General features: G+C 46.2%; 1 protein-coding gene across 3 annotated transcripts in view; it reads left to right on the forward strand.

The window, feature by feature from the left end:
• ZFAT (zinc finger and AT-hook domain containing) overlaps window positions 1-27197 on the forward strand; it is a 90120-nt gene that overhangs the window by 43261 nt on the left and 19662 nt on the right. For all 3 annotated transcript variants that reach the window (XM_056854341.1, XM_056854343.1, XM_056854342.1), the window contains 3 exons: window positions 5376-5549; window positions 6750-6838; window positions 15783-15921. In XM_056854341.1, the coding sequence (XP_056710319.1) occupies window positions 5376-5549; window positions 6750-6838; window positions 15783-15921 (402 nt within the window). The remainder of the gene's footprint in view (window positions 1-5375; window positions 5550-6749; window positions 6839-15782; window positions 15922-27197) is intronic.

Here is a 27197-nt window from a genome sequence, read left to right on the forward strand (position 1 = left end):
TTTTCCTCCTTCCCTAATTTTAGATCTGGACATACATTGGCTCCTTTCAGATCGGAACAACGTAGGGGTTCCTGGAGTAACAATAGGGGCTCCTTTCGGAGAGGGGGAAATAGGTTTTTTCGTCCCTCCCAGGGACAAGGCCATCAATTCCACAACAACAACAAAAATGACAAGTTTACCAAAAATTCTAAACAGTGACGTCAGGTCACAACCAGTGGGGGGGGCGGCTTTCCCAGTTTTGCCATCAGTGGAAAGTGACCTATACAGACAGCTGGGTCCAGCAAGTGATTTCTACGGGTTATCTCATAGAATTCACGTCTCCCCCAAAGGACAAATTTGTCAACTCTCCAAAGTCGACCCTCCGGGAAAAACATCTCAGGACAATGGAGGCCATCTCACACTTACTTCAGATCCAAGCAATAGAGCCAGTTCCCCTCCCCGAAGTTGGCAACGGGGTATATTCATTTACCATCTTTTTGCCCCAATCCATCCCATCCAAGGGAAAGAGAATGGCATAATTTAGATTTAAGACGTCTCCTCAGAACCTATCTTAGGCGCACGCAGTCCATCAGGCAATGCGATGCCCTATTCATCTCCTTGTCTAACCCTTCTAAAGGTCAGAAGATGTCTAGTGCCGCCATCAGCGGGGTAATGAAACAATGCATTACAGAGGCTTATAGAGCCAGTAAGGTTCCACCACCTCCTGGCATCACGGCTCATTCTGTTCGCAGCGCGGCCACTTCCGCTGCCTTGGCTAAACAGGCCTCCTTAGAGGAGATCTGCAGGGCGGCCACGTGGTATTCCGCTTCAACCTTTACAAAACATTACAAGAGCGATTCCATGGCCTCGGCGGATGCAGCCTTCGGCAGAAGGGTTCTGCAGCACGTCTTGGATTGATCTTGGTCCCTCCCAAATAATCGGCTCTTGGATATCCCGCGATTTCAAGATGACCTTCACCCAGAACGAGAACGGAGCCTTGTCTACTCACCGTGAAGGCTCCTTCTGTTCTGGGTTGAAGGTCATCTTGCCCGCCCAAAGGGGTACTCTGATAATGACAACAATATTTAGCCAAGACTTGCACAGAGTTTTATTTAGGATTCACAGTGTTGATCTTTCAACATGGGAAAGTGTTGTAAATTATAGTTGGCGTCCGCCATCTTATCCTGTTTTTTCCAATTGTCTTCATTGTATCTATTGTTCTACCTTGTTGACCGTTTGTTGGAGTTCATATAATGTTTATAGTTCATAAGGTGTTGTGTTTCCTGTTGGCCTTTGCACCTAACTGTCTCCTTAGCTCGGCGAGTCCGAAAACTGGATCTCCCGCCCAGGGGACAGGAAGTGGATGAAAAAATCCTTTAAGTCCTGCCTCCCTGGGCACGTGATAGCAATACCCGCGATTTAAAGATGACCTTCAACCCAGAACAGAAGGAGCCTTCACGGTGAGTAGACAAGGCTCCGTTCTCCCTCCCTGAAGGTTTTTAAGCAGAAACTAGATGGCCATCTGTCAGCAATGCTGATTCTATGACCTTAGGCAGATCATGAGAGGGAGGGCACCTTGGCCATCTTCTGGGCAAGGAGTAGGGGGTCACTGGGGGGGCGTGGTGGGGAGGTAGTTGTGAATTTCCTGCATTGTGCAGGGGGTTGGACTAGATGAGCCTGGTGGTCTCTTCCAACTATGATTCCCCTTCCCAAACCCTGCCCTCCTCAGGCTCCCCCCCCCCCAGATCTCCAGGTATTTCCCAATCTGGAGCTGGCGACCCTAGAAATCCCCCATGGAATTCAGAGCTCGGCGAACATTTCCGCATCTGTGAACATCTGGGTGGGATCGAAGCTCTAGCTCGCCATACTGGCTATAATTAGATGAGGAATAGAGAATAAAACTGCTGATATCATACTGCCTTTGTACAAATCTATGGTGAGACCACACTTGGAATACTGTATATAGTTCTGGTCACCACACCTAAAAAAGGATATTATAGAGCTTGAGAAGGTGCAGAAAAGAGCAACCAAAATGATTAGGGGATTAAAGCAACTGTCCTATGTGGAGCGGTTAAGACACTTAGGGCTGTTTAGCTTGGGAAGAAGGCGGCTGAGGGGAGACATGATAGAGGTCTATAAAATTATACATGGTTTGGAGAGAGTGGACAGGGAGATGTTTTTCTCCCTCTCCCATAATACTAGAACACGGGGTCATCTGCTAAAGCTGGAGGGTGAGAGATTCAAAACAGATAAAAGGAAGTATTTTTTCACACAACGCATAGTTAAATTGTGGAACTCCCTGCCCCAGGATGTAGTGATGGCTGCCAGCTTGGAGGGCTTCAAGAGGGGAGTGGACATATTCATGGAGGAGAGGGGTATTCATGGCTGTTAGTTAGAATGGATATTAGTCATGCTGCATACCTATTCTCTTTAGTATCAGAGGAGCATGCCTATTATTTTGGGTGCGGATGGTGCTGCTGCAGTCGTCTTGTTTGTGGCTTCCTAGAGGCACCTGGTTGGCCACTGTGTGAACAGACTGCTGGACTTGATGGGCCTTGGTCTGATCCAGCAGGGCCTTTCTTATGTTCCCCCTCCCCCCCCAGTCACCAAATTCTGTAGGGAGCCTGCAGAGATCTTCTGCTTCTTCTAGGCTTGTGACATGCAAGCTACTTGGTCTTCTAATTCTGTCCGCATCCTTTTTGAAGTGAGGCCTCCAAAACTGCACACAATGTGGGTGTGGCCTGACCAATTCAGTGTACAGCGGAACTATGACATCTTGCAATTTGGATGCTACGCTCTTTTGATACACCCCAAGGTCGCATTAGCTTTTTTTGTCGCTGCGTCACATTGGCTGCTCATATTTAACTTACGGTCCAGCCAAATTCCAAGATCTTGTTCACACACACTGCTGCCCAGAAGTGTATCTCCCATCCAGTATGCACATCCCTCATTTCTGTTACCCAGATGTAGAACTCAGCACTTATCCTTGTTGAATTATATCCTGTTCACATCCACCCACTTTTCCAGTCCCAGCGTAAAGTGCTAGCGCACACTGTGGTCTTGTGCTTCATTCTCCACTGCTAACTTCATTTGTTATATTCCTCATTCACAGTGTCTGTAAACTGACACAATAAATAACAAGCAGAGGGTTTGGGTTATTTTTTTTACTTCTTTGCTTTAGCATTATAAAAGCAGAGAATTGGCACGTCAGCTTTTAGAAGTCTCCTGCTGTATCTTATTTTGGGAGTTCGCGCAAAGTTTGTGTTAAATCAGTTGCAGCCTTGAACTAGATGAAGTACGTTTGATTATTTTTTTCTGCCTCAGCAGACGAGTCGTGAGTTATTCAGTAATTAATATTTTGAATCCCTTTTGTTTATGAATGAAAAACCCACAGCCAGCCCAGTGAACGTTCTTCCCCGTGCGCAGAAGGATAAGTGAAATTATTACAGCCATCTAAACAAAAAGCTTGAGGCTTGCAATTCGGGATGTTCGCAAATCTCTGAAAATCCTGGGCACAAAACATTTTAAAATGCCGCCGTTACCTGGTTGCGCTTTTTAGATGTTAACCAGACCAAAACATCCGCATCATGCAAACCCCACACCTGGAACCGTCCTGATTCTTCAAGAAAATTGGCAGATCGAATTTGCATGATTGGCTGTGCTTCCGCAGCTTGGATCGTTGAAGGATTAAGAGACTTTTTGGAGAGATCAAAGGTGGGGGAAGAAGATGGGGGGTGGTTGAGCAAATTGATCACGATGGGGGTGGTAGTAGAAGGCAGCCCAAGTATTAATGTCAGGGAAGAACAGGGAATTGAGCAGTTAACAGAAGATGCTTAGGGGAACCCTTTACTTTTAAGTTCTGAATCCCATGAGCAACTTTTTTTTTTGCCATCAAGTCACAGGTGACTTATGGCTACCCCTGGTGGGGTTTTCAAGGCAAGAGACATTCAGAGGTAGCTTGCTATTGCCTGCCTCTGCATCACGCCCGTCGTATACCTTGGAGGCCTCCCATCCAAATCTTTGCCAGGATCGAGCGTGTGACTGGCCCAAGGTCACCCAGCAAGTTTCCACCGCAGAGTGGGGATTCGAACCCAGGTTTCCCAGGCCCTAGTCTGATGCTTTAACCACTACACCACACTGGCTCGCTATGAGCAACCTAGCCAGAACTAAAACAGCACTGTCCCTAAGAGGGTTGCATCATTTATAAGTCCTTTACTGCATGTGTGGATCCAGTCACATCGAGGTTCTCTTGCAATCACTCTTCACATAATTGGACGTATACGTACAATAAGCTTGCAAGAATCTTTCGTGCCCCCCCACATCCCAGCATGGTTTTACAATCAGGATTGCAACATATGAAGCAGTCCTAGGAAGAGAAAGAAGAGGAAGAGTTGGTTTTTATATGCCAGGTTTCTCCACCACTTAAGGAAGAATCAAACCGGCTTACAATCTCCTTCCTTTCCCCTCCCCACAACAGACACCCTGTGAGGTAGGTGGGGCCGAGAGAGTGTGACTAGCCTAAGGTCACCCAGCTGGCTTCATGTGTAGGAGTGGGGAAACCAACCCAGTTCACCAGATTGGCGTCCGCCGCTCATGTGGAGGAGTGGGGAATCAAACTGCTCTCCAGATTAGAGTCCACCGCAACAAACCACTGCTCTTAACCACTATACCACACTGGCTATCCCCTATCCCCAATAGCAGCCCCCCCTCCTTGGAGAGGGGCTGTGACTAGTGCTAGAGCATATGCTTGGCATCCAGTTCCAATCCCTAGTATCTCCAGCTAAAAAGGATTGCATGGTGGGTGATGGGAAAGACCTCTACCTGAGATGCTAGAGAGCTACTGCCAGTGTGTGTAGATAGTCCTGACCTTGCTGAGCCAATGGTCTGATTCGGTTTAAGGCGGCTTCTTGAGTTCAGGTTTGTGGCTCACAAACCGTTTTATCTGCCATCGTGGTCTCCTCTAGGCATCAAGCCATTCAAATGCTCCCGGGTTCAATCTCCAGTTAAAAGATCAGGTAGGAGGTGATATGAAAGACCTCTACCTGAGAGCCTGGAAAGCCCCTGCCGGTCTGAGTAGACAACGCTGTCCTTGATGGGCCAATGTTCTGATTCAGTATAAGGCAGCTCCATATGTACACGCTTTGGGGAGGGGTTGTGGCTCAGCAGTAGAACCACTGCTTCATATGCAGAAGGTTCCAGGTTCAATCCCCGGCATCTCCAATTAAAAGGATCAGGTAGGAGGTGATGTGAAAGACCTCTGCCTGAGACCCTGGAGAGCCGATGCCAGCTTGAATAGATAGTCCCGACCTTGATGGTCTGATTCAGTTTAAGGCAGCTTCTTGTGTTCAGGTTCGCGGCTCACAAACCATTCTATCTGCCACCGTTGTCTCTTCTAGGCGTCAAGCCGTTCAAGTGCTCCCTCTGCGAATACGCCACTCGCAGCAAGAGCAACCTGAAAGCTCACATGAACCGGCACAGCACCGAGAAGACCCACCTGTGCGACATGTGTGGGAAGAAGTTCAAGTCAAAAGGCACCCTGAAGAGCCACAAACTCCTCCACACCGCGGATGGTGAGTCACTTGAGTCTGGGCACTGAAGGCTTCCTAACACCGAAGAACCATACAGCTACTGAGCTTGTGTGGCGCTTATTCAGATGTGGCTGGGGAGGGTGGGCTATAAGATCAATTAAATAATAATGATAAGAGTTGATTTTTATATGCCGACTTCCTCTACCACTTGAGAAAAAATCCAAACGGCTGACAATCACCTTCCCTTCTTCTCCCCCCAGCAGACGCCCTGTGAGGTAGGTGAGGCTGAGTGTGACTAGCCCAAGGTCACCCAGCTGGCTTCATGTGTAGGAGAGGGGAAACAAATCCAGTTCACCAGATTAGCCTCCACCGCTCGTGGAGGAGTGGGGAATCAAACCCGGTTCTCCAGATCAGAGTCCACCACTCCGAACCACCACTCTTAACCACTACACCACGCTGGCTCTCAATAAATAAAGTTTTGGGATATTCTTAGAGAAGACTGATGTCACTTCTGGGTTTTCCCTGGAAGTGACATCACGCCTTTGTCCTGGCAGTCATGTTTTTCCCTTTTCTATTAATGCCTCTCTGAGTGGGGCCTAATGATGAGGCCTATTAAAGTGTCTTTGGGAGGCTGTTTAAGGTGTTTATGCAGTCAACAGTCAGAGACTGTGGCTCAGTGGCAGATCACCAGCTTCACATGCTGAAGATCCCAGGTTCGGTACCCAGTGTCCGATTAATGAACACGGAGTGGTTTGGGGGAAAGACCTTTCTCTGTGCGAGGTCTCAATGAGCCCCTGCTAGCCAGAGTAGACAGTACTAAGTAGGCTGGCTCAACTTCTCACAAGGCTAATTCTTGTGCTGATATATGCCCTCGTGATTTATATCCTGAGAATCTGATACGAAGGTCTAGTAGATATAATACCAAGGTGTTTCAGTCACTCTGTTCCACTTTCGGTATCTCAAGACCAGAGAAACACTGTGATCTTTGAAACCGCAGATCGAAAAAGAGATAAGATTCTTCTGATCCTGCCAGAGGTGGTGACACTCTTCAGGGCCCTTCAATCTGCAATTCATGGTTTGAACAGTGAACAAATTAAAGGGACTTCAGAGCCATTCCCCCAGCCAATTGGCTGTAGGCACAGGACGGAAAGTGCTAATCCACAGTCTGTTCCCCTCTTACCCCACCAGTCTTCTCTGTCCAGCAACCATTTGCATCTGAATTTGCTTGGTTTTCTGTTTCAGGGAAACAATTCAAGTGCACAGTGTGTGACTACACCGCTGCCCAAAAGCCCCAGCTCCTACGTCACATGGAGCAGCATGCTTCATTCAAGGTAAGAAGGTTCCCGCTTCCTTTCCCTAGATTTAACAGCCATTGGCTATTCATCAACCATTTCACACTTTAAAGAGGGGGAAATGAAATTTAATTTTACCTTGACACTATAAAGAGAAAAGTCGCCGCATCTCTCACACAATTGACCAATCTACTTGACAGCAGATAACGCAGTATGCACTTCTCAGAAAGTGTCTTTAGCTGTTTTATCCAGGGAGTGATATATTTATTCCGTGCAGTATTATTATGTGGACATACTAAAACAATGATGGCTAGGGAGTCTGCTTGATCCGGACAAAATGGGCATTTTTGTTCTTCTGCCATAATTTTATTGTATTAGCCCTGGTGTCTCGGCTGAGTCTAAGGCATTCCGTCTTGCCAATAAGAAAGCTCGTCTAAACTTATGGATTTCTAACCAGCGGAAATAGTCCGGCAAGGAAAAAGTTCTGTTGAAGGGTATCTGAAAGAAGAGAGGTGAACATTTACGGTTTGCAACCTTAAACACTAAGGACCAATCCTCGTTTAAGATCTTATTTTGTAATTGTTTACAACTTGCTTTCCGAGTACTCTTCCTTGCAGCTTTCAGTCGCTATATCAGAAGGGAAAATCTTTTGTCTAACCTACTAGTCCAGGTTCCCGCTGACCCTGTTCCATCAAAGCAGCTGCCATTTCCAGTCCATCAGCGGAAGCTAATACATTTGGAATTAGCGGAGGTTGGAGGGGGGAACCTAAATTGGGTGGGATCCAGATTAAATTTCCCAACGACAGAATGGAACTTTCCCCCATGGCAGCCCACTGATCTCTACAATACACCTCTCCTGGGGGATAGGGGACCCCGAGGAACATCATGGAGGGGAGGGGTCGGTCTGCGTCAGGAGGAGGGAATTGGTGGCAATTGCCGGTGTAGTCTGGATCCAACCCAATGTTGTAAGCTTCTTTGAGGACCTCGCGCTTAAAAAGGAGTGGCTGTCCCAATTTGTACCCATGTGCCATTTTTTCAATAAAGTTTTTAATTGTTTTACTGAAGCACATACAATTCATACACATCTCAGACTCCATCTTCACAAGATACTCCTCAAATCACTAACAGCGATCCTAGCACATTCTATATTAATTACTTCTATTCTTTTACTCTGGACACACTATATTCTGTTAAAGCAAATACATAAACATTTATTCTTACTTACATTTAGAATATGTATCTTATTTAAAATTATGTTGTTAAAGCATTAATACTCCTTACTAAACCTAGTAAATCATATTTTTAAGCTACCACTGGAACTGATATATATATGTATCTAGCAACTTATATAGTCAATCGTTTCTCTAGTGATAATTAAAATCTATATGAATATTATTATTTTCCCGTTAGTGTATTAATAATAACATTTTTCTGTCTACACATGTATTGCTTTGTTACATAATCAAAATACATCTTCCAATGCTTCTGGAATTCTTCCATCAGTTTTCTGTTTACTATATTTGTCAGTTTAGCCATCACTGCGTATTCTGCTAATTTTTCCAGCCATTCCTCAATTGTAGGTATGACTGTTTTCCATTTAGATGCAACTGTTACTCTTACCGCTGTTAACATATATTTTAACAGTCCTGCTTTATCTTTGTCAATAGTTGTTGGTAATATTCCCCCGTGTGCCATTTATGTTCCTTCCAGCATTTTCTCCTGGCGGTGTCATTGATTAGAGAAACAAATGCAGTGGGTTTCTGCCGGAAATGCAGCCTGGTCCTTCCCTGCCTGCTAAGTTGTCCTGTTGAGGAGAGAGCCAGCGTGGTGTAGTGGTTAAGAGCGCTGGTTTGGAGCAGTGGAGTCTGATCTGGAGAACCGGGTTCAATTCCCCATTCCTCCACATGAGCGGCAGAGGCTAATCTGGTGAACTGGATTTGTTTCTCCACTCCTACACACGAAGCCAGCTGGGTGACCTTGGGCTAGTCACAGCCCCACCTACCTCACAGGGTGTCTGTCATGGGGAGGGGAAGGGAAAGGTGATTGTAAGCTGGTTTGAGTCTCCCTTAAGTGGTAGAGAAAGTCGGCATATTAAAACCAACTCTTCTTCTTCGACTCTGAGTGCTTCATTTTGATTGGGTGTTGCTATCATGGCTTTTTACGAACGGATTGTTGCACTTTAATCATCTGTCTTGTCATTTGTGTTTTATGAGGGCCGGCTTGGGCCAAATGACTGGATGCAAATAAAAATAAGTAGCAGGCTATAAATACATGCATAAGAAATCATGTGTGAGCTGCAGTGTCATCGTTGCGTAGGCATTGAGAGTGCCGCGCATTGATGAGGGTAACAACTGCAAACTGAGCTTGTGAAGTTGCAAGGTGAGGATCATGATGCTGTTAAGCAGGGTACAAGTGAGACTAAAATAGGACCAGAGCCGCTTAGCCAGCTGAGGAGGGGCTGTGGCTAAGGAGTAGAGCATCTGCTTGGTATGCAGAGAGTCCCAGGTTCAATCCCCGGCATCTCCAATTAAGAACATAAAAGCTATGCTGAATCAGACAAAGGTCCAGCAGTCTGTTCACACAGTGGCCAACCAGGTGCCTCTAGGAAGCCCACAAACAAGACAACTGCAGCATAATTATCCTGCCTGTGTTCCAAAGCACCTAATATAATAGGCATGCTCCCCTGATCCTGGACAGAATGTGTGTGTGTGTGTGGGGGGGCTACAGCTGCTTCTCTCTGTGTGTTGTGGCTTGAAGAAGAAGAAGAAAAAGAGGAGGAGGAGGAGGAGGAGGTGGAGGAGGTTTTTATACCCCGATTTTCTCTACCTTTTAAGGAGAATCAAACCGGCTTACAATCACCTTCCCTTCCCCTCCCCACAACAGACACTTTGTGAGATAGGTAAGGCTGAGAGAGTTCGGAGCGAACTGTACTGGCCGGGCAGGCTGGCTGGGCTGCTCCTGCAACACGGTGCAGAGGGAGCTGAGAACAAGCGTGGCAGGAAGCGGTGGAGGGTACAGAAGCCGAGGCTTCTGCAGCCTGGAGGCTGCACAGAAACAGTGGAGTCAGCTGGGGTAAGGCAAAGTCCAAGAAGCAGTCCAGAAATCAGGCCGGGGTCTCTTACGTCTCACAGGCTAGGCAGTGAGGGTAGTCGTTAATCAGTCCAAGGTCTGGGTCACAGGCAAGGCGGTAGGCGCCGTCTTCAAACAGTCTAAGGTCGTTCTCGGGCAGGACAGCAAATGGAGTGGAGCTTGGCTGAAACCAGAATTCAGTAAGTTTGCTTCCACGCCGAGGCTGATCTTCGCTGCTCCTTAAATCTGGCCAGCTATCAGAGTGAGGTTGGTCCTGTCATCACTCACTGTCATTCTCTACAGCTGGAATGCCTCTCCAGCCCCGCAGCCATGCCGACCGTCTTCTTTCACTCAGCAGAGTTCGGAGTTTCTGTCTTCGGTGAACCATGGGGGAGGATTCTTCTTCTGAGCCTCTGGCTGACTGGCAATCGGGCCTCCAAGGGGGACTGGAATTCCTCAGCCTGGCTAGACGAAGAAGCCTCTGATCCAGACCCTTTAATCCAGCATCTGATTTAGAAGGCTTGTCAGCTGCATTCCCAGGAGGGATGGCCAACTGCTCCAGCTCTGCATCCGAGGCCTCAGACTCAGGCGGGAGGTGGGGGCATGACACGAACTGTGACTAGCCCAAGGGCCAAGGTCACCCAGCAAGCTTCATGTGGAGGAGTGGGGGATCAAACCCGGTTCTCCAGATTAGAGTCCACCGCTCTTAACCACTACACCACGTGTGCATCTGGGAAGCACAAAACTCCCGCTACGCATGCTGTGCAAAGTCCTCATGTTCTACCACAACAACCACAAGGACTATAGTGTGGTGATGGAGCCTATGAGAGAGGGAAAGGGCTCCTTAAGAGTTCCTGCGGTATTTTTTAAAATTATTATTATTATTATTTCCATTGGTAGTGGTCTTCACATTGAAAAAGGGGTGAGTCTGGGCTCTGTCATCACCGGGCGGGTTTGACAGCAATTTATTAATATAGATTTTTAACTCCTCCAACTCTCAAGGGCTCTCAAGGCAGAGAACATTGTAAAATGATAAAGCGATTTTGCTGCCAGCCACAACTTTTATCATTCATGCAACCGATAAAGAATTAGGTTTGTTCTCAGTTGCAATAAAAGTTAATATCAGATTTTATAAGAAAAAACGAGGCCTATCACTCTGTCTGGATTAGGAAACGATCCACTGGGAACTTCTCCTGAATAAGCCCCTTCAGCTGAAATTAATGTGGATGTTTTGTTGTGTAGCTCTTTTTTCATTCCATTTCAGAGCCAAACAAAAAATTCTCCACCACTACTAGGAAATGCTTACTGTAACTTCTTATTCTTATTCTTCATTTATTTATTTATTTATTAAAAGTAAAGGTCCCCTGTGCAAGCACCAGGTCATTCCTGACCCATGGGGTGTCGTCACATCCCGATGTTTCCTAGGCAGACTTTGTTTACGGGATGGTTTGCCAGTGCCTTCCCCAGTCAGCTTCATTGTACCCCCAGCAAGCTGCTTACTCGTTTTACCGACCTCAGAAGGATGGAAGGCTGAGTCAACCTTGAGCTGGCTACCTGAAACCAACTTGCGTTGGGATCGAACTCAGGTCGTGAGCAGAGCTTTGACTGCAGTACAGCTTACCACTCTGCTCCACGGGGCTTATTATTATTATTATTATTATTATTATTATTATTATTATTATTATTATTATTAGCTTGCTAGTAAATGAACAAATTTTCTTTGCGGCTAATATGCCAGATAAAACAGGTAAAACAGAAACTGACCATATAGAGTAGATGTTGACCACCAAGGCCAACAAAATTAGGAATCACCCAATTTTACATTTCCGCAGATTAAGGAAGTACATTAAGGCGATGTAGCTTCATTGCTACTGCACAGTATTTTGCGACCTGGGTGGTGATTGGCGAGCTGTCTCCCAGCAGAAACCTTTTGGTCCATTCTCCCTCCTCACCAGAGCCCATTTCCCTAATCAAAGGGTTAATAATATTGAAGCGGGCTGACTTGTAGAGGGGACATTAAAAAAATACGTGCTCAGTGGTTTCCAGCTCCCCTGCGTTACACGGGCAAAGTCTCTCCACCCTGGGGAGCTTCTTAAATCTCCCTTCTAATATGGCAGATGGTAGGGCTGCACATCTGGCCAGTGCATAGGCCCTCCTATGTCTGTTCCTTTCTAGGGAGTATAAATAAGCAGCTGGTGCTAGAATATACCTGGAATGTTGAGATGCTATAAATGCAGGGGATCTCAAGAGATCTGTTTGACGCTCAGTATCTTTGACTCTTTCATTTATTGTTAGTCTAGCTTACTTTGTTAACCGTATTATGCCTTGATGTGATTTTGTAAAGATTAACTTCATGATTAACACCAGCTGAAATGTGTACTTCCGTATTTTAGCAATTTATATGATCACCAGTTTTCAATAAAACGGTTGTTTGCCTCTTCCTTCTTTCATTCTTGCTACATATTGAGTTAACAGCCATGATTTCATATTTGTGTCATTTTATTTTCTTGTGGTCACCAGATGGCCAAATCTGCCTTCAGTAAGGAAAAGTTCCTATTTCTCTTGTGTATTTCCACCTTAAAAGGTATAAGTAACCATACATTTGCATAACCTTTTTGAGGTATCTGGTCACTATACAGTTCAGTTTATTGCTACGATCTGTTTGACCAGCCAAACGTTATACATAAAATTATCTGAATAAAACTGCAAAACTAATATAAATTACAAAATTCGATAAAAGTCTAACGCTATTAAAATGTAAGATTTTAAAACAAATCACAATAATTAACATGTTAATATTTCTAAAAATACAGCAAAGTTAAGTAATTTTTTTCCCCATTCTATTTTTGCGAGTTTTGATTGTGATGGCACAGAATTTGGCAGTTGGGAGCGAAAAGTGTGGAGTATCACCCATCAGGAGCCACTTATTCAGGATTTCTACTGGCTTATCTGGGAATTCACTGATCAGGGGAGCAATGAATTTGATATGGGCATCATGATAGAATGAACAGCTGAACAATAGTGGTCACTATACTGAAATACAGGTCGAATATCTCTTATCCGGACATCCCATATCCAGACTGATCCAAAAACCGGACCCTTCGAGTCAGCATGCAGGCAGATCCATGCTGCCTGTTTTCAGTGTTTGTTGTCACCAAAAGAAAAAGAAAAATACAGTGTAAACTGCATTGTAGGTGGAGACTGAAAGCCTGTCATAGTTAGTTTGTTTGCTATTGCTCTTGTTTAACAGTTGATACAGGTATTATGGTGAGATAGTTACACCTTTGCTTTCTGATGGTTCAATGTACACAAAATTATTTAAAATATTGTTTAAAATTATTAAGTCTATGTGTATATAAAGCATTAACGAATTTGGTCCCCCCCCCCAAGATATCTCATTATGTATATGCAAATATTCCAAAATACAGAGGTCCTAAATACGGACCATTTCTAGTCCCAAGCAGTCCAGATCCTGCCTGTGATCCACAGCACTTCTTAGAATAGGCATCCTTCTCTGATCCTGGAGAGAATAGGTATGACTAGTAGCCATGGACAGCCCTCTCCTCCATGAACATGGCCACTCCCCTCTTAAAGCCTTCCAAGTTGGCAGCCATCACCACATCCTGGGGCAGGGAGTCCCACAATTTAACTGTTCGTTGTGTGAAGAAGTACTTCCTTTTATCAATTTTGAATCTCTCACCCTCCAGCTTCAGCAGATGACCCCGCGTTCTAGTATTATGAGAGAGGGAGAAAAGAGATGTTGGCAAACCTCCTTTTTAAACACCTTCAGTTTGCGAGGCCTGAGCAAGGCTCTCAGTGGTAGGACGTTGGAGGTCATTAATTCATAGGGTGACCATAGGTCAGAAGCAGCTTGATGGCACATAACACACACACACACACAGAGAAAAACACAGCCAGCTGGCTTTCAGCTGGAAGCAGCGATTCGCTAGCAGCACAACCACCGTGTGTGGTTTTTCATCGCAGCTTAACAGAAGTTTCAAAGCAGGGCCTAAAAGGCCTGATTTGCAGTCTTTCCTCGTTCCGTGACCCCGTCAGGGATGTCATTACTTTTCAGCCTCAGTTCCCCTGTCGGGTAGAACAGCTACCTGACATCATTGTTGTGCAAGCAAATGAGATGAGGATTTGCAGGGTTCTTGGCGCTCGGGCCGCGTCTCCGAACCGCGGTTGCATTGTTGTGCTCGGTATTCTAGTCAGCAGACCTATTTGCATGGATTTATTCGAGGTCTCCAGAGGGGAGTTAGGAGGACATCTGCACTGATTGATTTCTGTGAAGTGATTGAATCTGACGCTTGGCAAAAATTAATTTCCGTCGGACTAGCGCCGAAGTCTTAGAACCTCAGTTCGGCTAGGGAGGGGAGGGATTTCTGAGCCTCATGGTTCTTCACTGAAAAGCAGTGGTCTTATAGGTAACCGGGTAACACACTGTCTCCCTCCCTTCTCCTGTGCTAGTGGGGTGTGATGGTTGGAATGCTCTACTGTCGTTTGGAAGGCCTGGGTTCAAATCCCCAGTCAGCTATGCCGTGCACCAGGCCAGACATTGGGATAGATCCAACAACCGTTCCCACTCGCTCTCACCCAACTCCTGTACTTACTATATTCCTGGGATCACATGGTTTTTGTCCATGTAGGTCCCACGACCCCTAGCATAACCGTTTCGGTAGGCGAAGGAGATCCTTTCCTCCCTTTTTTTACCAGCGGAAAAGCACATTGGATCCACTTTCTCCCATATGTTCCTTCCCAGGAATTGAGATCGCAGGGAGAGGCCCTCCTGACTGGGTGCCAGGTTGGTTAACGCCAATACCTGCCATAATGTTTGTATGGACTTGCTTGTTTTGGTAACCTGATCAAGACGCTGCTTTGCATAGCTTTTAGTCTGGCTCCCGGGGGGCAGCTGGGGACTTTGTCAGTGTGTGTGTGGAGGAGGTTTCTTTCATTTCTCACAGCGCTGCAGAAAGGGATCGACCTTGAGATTAGTTCCCCTGGAGAAAAGCGATGTTTCATAGACTTGCTGAGGTCCCTCCCCTCCCAAAACCCTGCCCCAGGCTCCACCCCCCAATCTCCAGGAATTTCCCAACCTGGAGCTGGCAACCCTAGCAGATCCACCCCATGGATGCAGAGTATACCCAGTTCTCCACACGTATTATCTGAGGCTGGAAATACTTGCTTTTTTTCTCACTGATCTTTCCTGGGCCCCTCCTGTTAGCCTTTACCACTCAGCAGTTCTGTGACCTCTATAAGACTTCAGAATTTCACTTAAAATCCCATGGGAATCTCTGCAACTTGTGTGTGCCTAGTTATGTTGCAGCATTGCGGCCCTTGGTTGCCGTACTCCCCCCCCCCCCACACTCCATACCCAATCCATCTCTTTTAGTAGTCATGTTTGAATGAGACATAAGCTCTGTTTTCCTCTCCCTCTGCAGAAAGACGCAGTCCACTAAATTAGCACAGGGCATTAATTTAATTGCCTTGTAATTCACGGAGTCCCTAAAAATGCCACAGTTGTTTTTGCGACTTCAGAGGGAGGGATACTACCTTGCCGGACAATCCATCTTTTTACGGAGGAGTCCAGAATTGGAGCGGCGATGGTAAATAAATAGTTTGCTTAAATGTTCAGCGCAGATGCGGCACTGTGGGGTTCCCCCCCCTTTTCATTTTGGTTTTCCTCACTGTTTAAAACTTTGCAGGGCGTAAAAAAGGTAATGAAACTGGAACTAACGAGTTTCAGAGAGACGGGATGGCACGTGTTGCTTTTGGAAGGATGATGTTATTGAACAAATGAGCTTGTTAACATCCAAATCGAGACGGCTCTAACTCAGATAACGGGGCCTGAAGTTGGTCTCTTTGGTCATTTTAACTTGTGGATGGCTCATTCCTTTCCTTTTCCCTTCTCTAGCCTTTCCGGTGTGCTCACTGTCATTATTCCTGCAATATATCTGGTTCCCTCAAGAGGCATTACAACAGGAAGCATCCCAACGAGGAATACGTCAACGCAGGTTCTGGCGAACTCGCAGCCGAAGCTCTTCTTCAACAAGGTCTGTTTAAAGCCTCGTGTAAACCACTCCTCTATGAATTCAGATACAGGCGGCATTCCTCGTTTTGTTGTGCTTTACTTTATGGCGCCTCGCAGAAATTGCCTTTTTTACAAATTGGAGGTTTGGGGCAACCCTGCGTCAAGCAAGTCTATTGCTGTCATTTTTCCAACAGCATGTTGGAAAGCCAGCATGGTGTAGTGGTTGAGAGCGATGGCTGGAGCGGAGGAGTCTGATCTGAGGAACTGGGTTCGATTCCCCACTCCTCCACATGAAGCCAGCTGGGTGACCTTGGGCAAGTTACAGCTCTGTTAGAGCTCTCTCACCCCCACCTACCTCACAGGGTGTCTGTTGTGCCAAGGGGAACGAAAGGTGATTGTAAGCCGGTTTGATTCTGCCTCAAGTGTTAGAGAAAGTCGGCATATAAAAACAAACTCTTCTTCTTCTTCATGTGTTCATTTTGTGTGTCTGTGTCACATTTTAGTAATAAAGTATTTTTAATTATGGTATGTGCATTGTTTAGACATAATGCTATTGCACACAGTATAGTGTAAACAGAACTTTTCTATGCACTGGGCAACCCAAAAATTCGTGCAACTCGTTTTATTGCGAAATTTGCTTTATTGCAAATTTGTATTGGAACCGAACACACAGTATCTCCAAGGTATGCCTGTACAATTTATTCCTCTTCTGCAGATGCGCTGCAGCACTAGCAGCTTTTTCAGCAGTGGGAGGGGATGGAATTTATTCCCTCCCTTCTCGGCAAATTATTTTGGCATCGCTTTCATAAGAACGTAAGAGAAGCCATGTGGGATCAGACCAAGGCCCATCAAGTCCAGTGGTCGGTTCACACAGTGGCCAACCAGGCATTGCTTTCATTAAAGAAGTTGTGTCAGTTGGCAAGGCTGGTGTGAATGTATGCTGAAGCGGGGCAGGAGCCAGGGCCCGGGGTTTCTGCCAGTGTAATTTTCCCCTTCTCCCTAAAAAAACCCAAAACAATAAAAGTTTCAATAAGAACACTTCTGTACACCTTTGGCGGTTTTGTAGTGCAGATATGAAAAAGTGCCATACTCAGATAGAACATGTAGATGCTCACATGAAAACGTTGAAACTATCGAACATGTGATCATGGAGTGTCCTACATTTTATGAGCTGAGGGCCAGTTTAATTACTCCTTTATTTAAAAATATGGAAGGCACTGGCAAACCACCCCGTAAACAAGTCTGCCTAGTAAAAGTCGGGATGTGACGTCACCCCATGGGTCAGGAATAACCAAGTGCTTGCACAGGGGACCTTTACCTTTTTAATATCCAACAAGGCATCTGGCAGTAGGAGGGCACAGGTGAAGTGGTTACTATTAGACACAAATGATTCAGATCATGAGAGGGAGGGCATCTTGGCCATCTTCTGGGCATTGAGTAGGGGTCACTGGGGGTGCATGGGGAGGAGGTAGTTGTGAATTTCCTGCATTGTGCAGGGGGTTGGATTAGATGACCCTGGTGGTCCCTTACAACTCTATGATTCTATGGCCTGTTGCCTGCATACCTACCCTACCTACCGCTTGCCAGTGTGTTTGGGCCTCCACCACCCTTGCTCCCCGCCACATGCCCTAGCCAGCGTCAGTGAGGAAGGATGTGCAGGGTGTGTAGTGCGGTGGTGCGATCAGAGAAAGGGTGTGTGGGGGAGGGCTTGCAGGCAGAGGAAGGACACTTAAGCAGGTGGTGGGCGGGAAAGGAAATGCCAGTGTGGGGGCCTTGTGGTGGGCAGAGAAGGCATGGGAGGCCTCTGGGCATTCTGTGGCCAGGGCCCTCCAAAACCTGGAATAGACCCTTCATGTCAGGGTTGAAAATCGGCATGATTTGGAGCTGGCAGTAGTCAAGTGGGAGGAGCCCCATGGCGCAGAGTGGTAAGCTGCAGTACTGCAGTTCAAGCTCTGCTCACGGCCTGAGTTCGATCCCGACAGAAGTCGGGTTCAGGTAGCTGGCTCAAGGTTGACTCAGCCTTCCATCCTTCCGAGGTCAGTAACATGAGTACCCAGCTTGCTGGGGGTAAAGTGTAGAAGACCGGGGAAGACGATGGCAAAGGTGCTTGCATAGGAGACTACCGTTATCTTTTAATAGTCCAGTATTCTCCCGTGGATCTGTTTGGAGAAGCCCTTGCAGATTTCGATGCCTGGATAACATTTTCAGCATCTCTTTCTTTTGGGAATAATACCAAAGGCACTTCTGAAGGAAAACAATTTTGGCCATATTTGGAACCTGTTTTTTCCCCCCTGTTCTGCCCTGTTTGTTTTTAATATTTTAAAATATCTGAATGGTCAGCTTTGTTTGGGATCCGACATCTCCAAACTTGAACATATTCACAGGAGGAATAACTTGCATCGATTAGCTATGGAACTAGTTGCACCAGATGGCAGACGCTGATTTAATAAAACACACCTCATGGCACAGACAAGCCAGATGTTCAGCTCATTACATGGGAAGCTAACCTGATCTCTTTGATATCATTTGTGACATTCTGAATTTTGGTTTTGGATCCTGTTCTGTTCAACTCTGAGCATAAAAGCAAAACCCTTCCACTGCCGACCCCTGAAACGTGCTCGTCTTGTAACTTGCCAGTTTTCTCTTCAATCAAGCACCCCTACTCCCCCTGTCCTGCCAATTTCTTTGCAACTTAAAACAAACAGCATTTGAAGGGATTTGCATCGGTGCAATTGGTGATATTCAGCATTCCAACATCAGCTGGACCATAGCCAGCTGAAGAAGTTTGGCAAGAAGTCTGAAAAAAATGCCCCACTTTCTGGATGAACTTTGCTCTTGAGGAACCTCTTAAAATATGGGGCACAAAGCTTTGATCACCTTGTCACACTCTGAGTAGACAAGGAGGAGGAGGAAGAAGAGGAGTTGGTTTTTATATGCCGACTTTCTCTACCACTTAATAAGAATCAAACCAACTTACAATTTCCTTCCCTTCCCCTCCCCACAACAGACACCCTGTGAGGTAGGTGGGGCTGAGAGAGCTCTAAGAGAGCTGTGACTAGCCCAAGGTCACCCAGCTGGCTTCATGTGCAGGGGAAACCAACCCGGTCCACCAGATTAGATTTGCTGCTCATGTGGAGGAGAGGGGAATCAAACCCGGTTTTCCAGATTCCACCACTCCAAACCACCGCTCTTGACCACTACACCACGCTGGCTCTCTGACTGTGAAAGACCTCCGCCTGAGACCCTGGAGAGCCGCTACCAGTCTGAGTAGACGACACTGACTGTGATGGGTCAGTGGTCTGATTCAGTATAAAGCAGCTTCATGTGTGTTCCTGTGTGTGTTCAGCACTGGTCAGATCCAGCGCTGCTGCTCTTCAATTCCTTGAGCTTCCCCACTCAACACATGTCTGTCAGAAGCCAGTTCCACAGAACACAGGCAAAATCATTCCCAAATGAACCATTAACCAATGAGGAAGCGACCGCTCCAAGCATCTTTAAGCCCTGTCTGGCTGCTGTACACTCTTCTGTTGCAATGATCTCTAAAGCCACTGATGATAAAAAGGGGCTAAAAAAATTAAAGGGGGAAAGAACTAATCCGGGGCTGGAGTCGAGTCGGATTTTAAAAGAGGAGTTTTGCGGAACAGCGCCCCATCCTAACGCAAATGAAGGAAAGGGGGTCTGTGCTCCTCTCTCATCTCTCGAGGGAAGTTTAGTGGTTGCGTAGCCGGCAGGCTGACAGCACAATCCGATAGCTTGTGGAGTATGAAATGGATTTCAAGATTCAGGACACAACAAAGGAAGGAGGGAAATAAAGGAAGCCAAATTAGATTTCATTGTGTTTGAAAATGCTGAGCTGTTGAGGAGGGGGATGACTTTTTGTACATTACTTCTGATACTTTCCAAGTTTTTATCCCCACATTGAATAGTGAAATCCAGAACCCCCCCTCCCCTTGAAAAGCATCTTGTGGGGATTTAAAAAATTCCCCTTTTTGTTACACTGGAAGAGATGCCAGAGCAACACTGCAGCACTAGATAATGAATAAAACATAAGTCTCTCGAGCAATGACATTTCTAAAAGCGTTTCCAAATTATTCTTTCTTTCTTTGGAAAAAAAAGGAGACTTTATGTCTGTCAGAGGCACAAACCCATGTTCCAGCAACGCTGGAGCGGGGACTCAAGCCAAAAGCATTCGGCATGTACCCGGTGTCCCCTCTTCCGCTGCTACACGGATGGGGAAAGGTAGACAAAAGCTAGCACAGTAGGAGAAACCAGACATTCAGTATATTTTATTTATTTGTTCTTTTGTTTATTGGACTTGTATCCCTCCCTCTGTCCCTGGCAGAAGCCAGGCTCAGGGCGGCTAACATCAATTAAAATATCATCAATACAGTAAAGTATAGTGGTTAAGAGCAGTGGTTTGGAGTGGTGGACTCTGATCTGGAGAACCGGGTTTGATTCCCCACTCCACCACATGAGTGGCGGACTCTAATCTGGTGAACCAGGTTGGTTTCCCCACTCCTACACATGAAGCCAGCTGGGTGACCTTGGGCAAGTTACAGTTCTATTAAGAGCTCTCTCATCCCCACCTACCTCACAGGGTGTCTGTTGTGGGGAGGGGAAAGGAAGGTGATTGTAAGCCGATTCGAGTATCCCTTAAGTGGTAGAGAAAGTCAGAATATAAAAACCAACTCTTCTTCTTCTTCCAGTCAGTGTTTCCATATTTGATCAAAATATAAAATTCAATACAAATTCTGTTCCATATTAATTTGAAACCCAACAGTTCTAAGGTAAAATCAGATGTCGCTCAATTTTGGCAGCACAGCCAGCCCGGAGAAAGCAGCCGGGATCCCCCTTTTAAATGGTCTAACAAAAACCATTTGTCAGGAGCAACAGAAAAGATGAAGTCTTAGAGGCAAATGCATTTAATGCAGCAAGAACTGTCCTAAATCATAGCTTAGTAAATCGAAAGCATGGCCACACATGAACACATGAAGCTGCCTTATGCTGAATCAGCCCGTTGGTCCATTAAAGCCAGTATTGTCTACTCAACAGGCTGGCAGCCGTTCTCCATGGTTTCAGGCAGAGGTCTTTCACATTACCTACTACCTCATCCTTTGAACTGGAGACAGCAGGGAGTGAACCTGGGACGTTTCTGCATGCCAAGCCTGTCCCCTTCCCAAAGTGAAGGTATTTCCTGTGCACATGCTTCAGTGAGAATCAGTGTGGTGTAGTGGTTAGGGTCTCAAACTAGAATCTGCCAGGGAAGCTTCCTACATGACCTTGTGCCAGTCAGAAGAAGAATAAGAGCTGGTTTTTATATGCTGACTTGCTCTACCACTTAAGGAAAAATCAAACGTCTTATAATCACCTTCCCCTCCCCACAACAGACACCCTGTGAGGTAGGTGAGGCTGAGAGACTGTGACTAGCCCAAGGTCATCCAGCTGGCTTCGTGTGTAGGAGTGGGGAAACAAATCTAGTTCACCAGATTAGCCTCCGCCGCTCATGTGGAGGAGTGGGGAATCAAACCCGGTTCTCCAGATCAGAGTCCACTGCTCCAAACCACCGCTCTCAACCACTACGCCACGCTGGTCACACACTCTCAGCCTGACGTACCTCACAGGATTGTTGCGAGGATAAAAATGCAGGCAGGTTGTAAGTTGCTTTGGATCCCCTCTGGGGAGAAACACGGGGGTTTAAATGAAGCAAATAAATAAATGTCCGGCAGGAGAATGTATCAGAAATTGAGAATAGGCACATATGCAACAGCAGAGAGAAATATGAATGAGAATTCCCACTTCACTCAGTCTATGCAGCCCCTGGATTAGGGGAGGGAAGATTCCTAGAAGTTGCCAGGAACTTAAGTAGTTGGCGAATGCATGCCAGATATCCTGCTACGTGTATCCGTTATCTACAAAGACGGGTCCATTAGCAACAGGAGCCTGTTTTATAAGGTGAGATTAATGAAAGACAAAGGAAGATCCCTCAAAGATATATAAACCCTTGTTCCAAGCTTTCCGTGTGACGGCCTCTGCACGGGCCAAAAAAAGAAGTCGCCCCTGATTGTGGCGGCGGTCTCAGTCGAGAGTCATGCTCACTTACTTAGGTGCAGTGGAAGACAGGCAGGATAATGCTGCTGCAGTCGCCTTGTTTGTGGGCTTCCTAGAGGCACCTGGTTGGCTACTGTGAGGACAGGCTGCTGGACTCGATGGGCCTTGGCCTGATCCACCATGGCTTTTTTTATGTTCTTATGGAGGATGGGGCTATATCCATGGCTACTCGTCAAAATGGATACTAGTCATGATGCACACCTATTCTCTCCAGGATCAGAGGAACATGCCTATTATATTAGGTGCTATGAAACACAGGCAAGACAATGCTGCTGTAGTCGCCTTGTTTGCGGGCTTCCTAGAGACACCTGGTTGGCCACTGTGTAAATAGACTGCTGGACTTGATGGGCCTTGGTCTGATCCAGCAGGGCTTTTCTTATATTCTTATGTACTGCACAAGTGTGTAAAATATTAGCAGTTGTATGAAAGGAGCCCCATGAACCTCATTGCTCTAACCCCTCCTAGTTTTTTTAGAAGACAGTTTAGGGGCCTGGGGCAATAACGTCTGATAAGAAAAGAACCCAAGGAGCATGAGCATTGTTTTCGTTACATTTTCATGTTGGCAGACTTCCCCTCCCCACAAGCCCTGCTTAAACTCAAGGGACATTAAACACCGATTAGAAAACTGGGCCATAGGTAAATGGCACGAACATTGCAGCTTTTCCTCCTCTTGTGTTTGGTTAATAGGGTGGCCAGCTCCAGGTTGGGAAATACCTGGAGATTTGGGGGGGGGGGGGCGAAGCCTGAGGAGAGTGGGGTTTGGGGAGGGGAGGGATCTCAATGCCGTAGAGTCCAATTGGCAAAGCGGCCATTTTCTCCAGGTGAACCAATCTCCAGCTAGTACCTGGAGGTTGGCAACCTTATTGGTTAACTACTGTCCAACAAAAGGGCCAGAAGAGAGTCACACTTTGTGTTTCCTGGGTACATTCTTTTGATTGATTGCCTACCTTGAGCTAGCATTGGTTAAATGAGGTGATCTCTATGTGCCTCTGCTTGTCAAATCCACCTACTCCCACAAAGATACTGCTTGCTTGTCCCATATGTTAATTCTACATTATTTTGTAGTCTTCTCTCTCAGCATCCTAAGGATCCGATTGGTCAAGTGAGCCCTGACTCGTCGCTGGGCCCACCAAGTCCGTCGGCTTCTAAAGGGAAGCCCCTTTGCTCACAAAAGATTCCCACTTCTTCCTTATTTCTTGAAATTATTTACAGCATCAGCACCGCTCCTGCTGTGTCCAAGGCAACTTACGAAATAAAATTTAGAACCCACTCCAGCATTTCTTGAGATGGTTTTCCCTCCTTGGGTCTTTGAATGTCTTGAGATAAATGAGTTCCTGCCTGACTCACAAATGTACAGGCAGAGTAGCTTGAAACGTCTTTAATTCATTTTCGCCCTGTCTGTTCTGAACACCTTCTCCTTATCTCTTCTCAGTACTTTTAATAAACGACTTAATTAGACCGGTACATCTTGACCCCGGGAAACCTCCCCCAAAGGGCCTAGTTTCTTATCTGTCTTAACTTGGCTCGGGAATGCGGGGTAGGCAGAGGTTTTCCAGTAGGATGTCTTACCCATGAGGCTTTCCTCCCTCCGTATAGCGATTCCGTGTCCCACTAAGGAGTGCCAAAACTTGTGGGAGAAGGGTGCTGTGAGATGGTGATAGAAAAGTAGTAATTTAAGGGAGGGGAGTTCAGCTTGCATCTGCTCCAATCTGCCACAGAAACATTCCCAAAGAAGAAGAAGAGTTGTTTTTATACCCCCATTTCCTCTACCTTTAAGGAGTCTCGAAGCTGCTTACAATCGCCTTCCCTTCCCCTCCCCACAACAGATACCTTGTGAGGTAGGTGGGGCTGAGAGAGTTCAGAGAGAACTGTGACTATCACAAGGCCACTCAGCAGGCTTCATGTGGAGGAGTGGGGAATCGAACTCGATTCACTGGATTGAAGTCTGCCACTCATGTGGAGGAGAGGGGAATCAAACCCAGTTCTCCAGACTAGAGTGCACCACTCATAACCACTATACCACGCTGGCTCTGTCAAATAGCAATTACATCCATGTGTTTGTAAAGTGCCGTCAAATCACAGCCTACTTATGGCAACCTAGTAGGGTTTTCAAGGCAAGAGACTAACAGAGGTGGTTTGCCATTGCCTTCCTCTGCATAACGACCCTGGACATCCTTGAGAGTCAGCGTGGTGTAGTGGTTAAGAGCAGTGGTTTGGCGCGGTGGACTCTGATCTGGAGAACCAGGTTTGATTCCCCACTCCACATTCTTTTACAAAGAATGTGCTTACACACACACACACACACACACACACACACACACACACACACACACACAAATGGATCTTCTGGCCACAATAAACTCCTTAAAAGCAATATCCACAAATAAAAAAAACTTCAGAACATGCTGCTAAGCTATATCTGTCCCATTAAACCAAGTGAATGCGGTGGTGCTTAATCTGGAAAACCGGGTTTGATTCCCCCACTCCTCCACATGAGCGGAGGATGCTATTCTGATGAACCGGGTTGGTTTCCCCACTCCTACACATGAAGCCAGCTGGGTGACCTTGGGCTAGTCACAGTTCTCTCCAAACTCTCTCAGCCCCACCTACCTCGCAGGGTGTCTGTGTTGGGGAGGGGAAGGTGATTGTAAGCCGGTTTGATTCTCCCTTAAGTGGTAGAGAAAGTTGGCATACAAAAACCAACTCTTCTTCTTCTTCTTGGTGGTGGTTTCCCATCTAAATACTAACCAGGGCCGATCCTGCTTAGCTTCGAGTCTCTCTCCCGGTCTCTCTCTCTCTTTTCTTTTCATTAATGCAGTATTAAAATTAAAAGTGACTTTCAAGGGAGGGTATGTTAATCAGTGTTTGTGAAATACCGTGGCCTCTCTCAGGTGGCATTTCAGAAAAATGTGCAGTGTACTCAATATGATTTGGCACTAATGTCAAACGCAGATAAGGTATGTCATTCAGTGACCTCCCCCCTCCCCCCCCCACACCCTTTCTCTATTTCCCAAGCATTTAATGAATTGGATAGAAATTAATTTTCTTTAGCTGTGATGTCAATTAACTGACACACAGTTTTATGCTACCGGCTCAACTGCATACTCTCCCATTTGTTGTTCCTTAATTAAAGTTGCAGTGACAAAGGTGGCCGCTTTCATTAACGGGTGTTATTGTTACAGTAACTTTTAATTTAAAAGAAATATCGAAAGGTCTCTCTTCTAATTGAGTTTTTATTAAGTGGGCGACGCAGAATGAATATTTCATTTCCATCCTGGTGTCTGATGATATCTTTGTCCTATCCTGTGCCAAAGGTACTTGACTGCCATGCCATGTTGCATATTAAGGCCTTTAATGGAGATGCCATTTCAGTTCAGCATAAAGGCCCAGCAGCCTGTGACGTTGGGGAGGGGCCGTGGCTCAGTGGTGGAGCATCTGCTTGGCATGCAGAAGGTCCCAGGTTCAATCCCCGGCATCTCCAGTTAACGGGACTAGGCAAGTAGGTGATGTGGAAGAACTTGGATGGACCAAGGGTCTGATTCAGTATAAGGCAGCTTCATGTGTTCATGTTTAATAGCCAAGAGAATAAATAGATGGGAGCCAAGAGAATAAATAGATGGGACTTTAGAAAACCTTGAGGATTGATAAATATCAGCGCAGGAACCTTGTTTTTATTCTGTCCTACCAAACAAAAAATAGTCCTAATAGCCCAGCCTAGCCTGATCTCGTCAGAGCTCAGAAGCTAAGCAGGGTCGGTGCTTGGGTGGGAGACCTCCAAGGAAGGCTCTGCAGAGGCAGGCAGTGGCAAACCACTTCTGCTCGTCCCTTGCCTTGAAAGCTCCATGTCCCTCCTTCTGGGGTTAGAGCACCATATCTTTTTCCAGCGCTCCCAGGTTTTCTTGAATTCTTATCCATTCCAACCTTTTAAAACTTTTCTTCTTGGCTAGACATAATGCCTTACCCCTCAATGAATTACCGTAATTGGCAGATTTTTAAATGCTCCACTTGAACAGAGAGTCTGCCCATGTGGAAAGGCAAAGACAGAAACACTTACCCTTTTTTAAATTCAATTGTGATTTATATTCTTCTGTAAGATCATCTCTTACTACTCCACTGATTTCACACTTTCCTGTATGTTCTCACGACTACCACTTAATCGATCTGCTGTCTGGTAATGATAAGGCTGTTGCTCTTTCCGTAGTTCATTGTTTAATGGCCACTTTGAAGATATGCTGAAAGTTATAATCAAGTTTCGCCTAAATGCTCATTTGCATACAGGCGCTCTTTTTGCACTGGACAAGAAAGGAAAACCCCATGTGATGGAAGTTCATGGGGTTGCCATGACTCAGTTGCAACTCAACATCATGCTATATCTTTACCAAGCCAGGGTGGGGGTGGGGAGAGGACTGTTTCATTCCGGGCTTTTAACCACCTGGTTGCCAAAGTCCCATCATAGGAAAGCTTGGCTTAGGCAGAAACCGAATGCATGCGATGAAGGTGCTGCTGATCAAGGACGTGCCAGTGGTGACTTCGCCACCATGCTGCTGGTCACATTTAGAGCGGCTTACCTTTCAGGTGGACCCTGCCACACATGAAGAACATCCCTTCTCTTGCCTGTATCCACTGGGAACATGGCATGGGGGCATGGAGACATGTGCTGAAGGCAGCTCTCCATACAGAAAAGGTAAAAAAGGTAAAGGTCCCCTGTGCTAGCACCGGGTCATTCCTGACCCATGGGGTGATGTCACATCCCAACGTTTACTAGGCAGACTTTGTTTAAGGGGTGGTTTGCCAGTGCCTTCCCCAGTCATCTCCCCTTTACCTCCAGCAAGCTGGGTACTCATACAGAAGGTCATGTAAAAAGCTGCAACTACAATCCTTGCCAGATTGTCCAGGGATCCTGGAGGTTTTTTTGTTTGTTTGTTTTGCCGTATTCTGAACGTGGAGTGGGGTTTTTTCATTGACCCAAGTTGTGTTATTCTGTGGTAGCTGTACATCTTCCGAAGTGAGCTTTGCCTCACAAGAGTTTCTACCTTGGAACATTTTTCGTTGACCCAAGGTGAGGTCAGACTCAAATTTTATCCTATTCCCAGTTTGTGGGAAAGGCTCAAAAAATGCAGGGATGGAGTATTCAGTGCTTGCTGAAAACATTTCGGCACCTGCAGCAGGAAATCCAAATAGTCATGCTGT

This window comes from Euleptes europaea, chromosome 8, assembly GCF_029931775.1.
Source record: "Euleptes europaea isolate rEulEur1 chromosome 8, rEulEur1.hap1, whole genome shotgun sequence".
NCBI classification, from domain to species: domain Eukaryota; kingdom Metazoa; phylum Chordata; class Lepidosauria; order Squamata; family Sphaerodactylidae; genus Euleptes; species Euleptes europaea.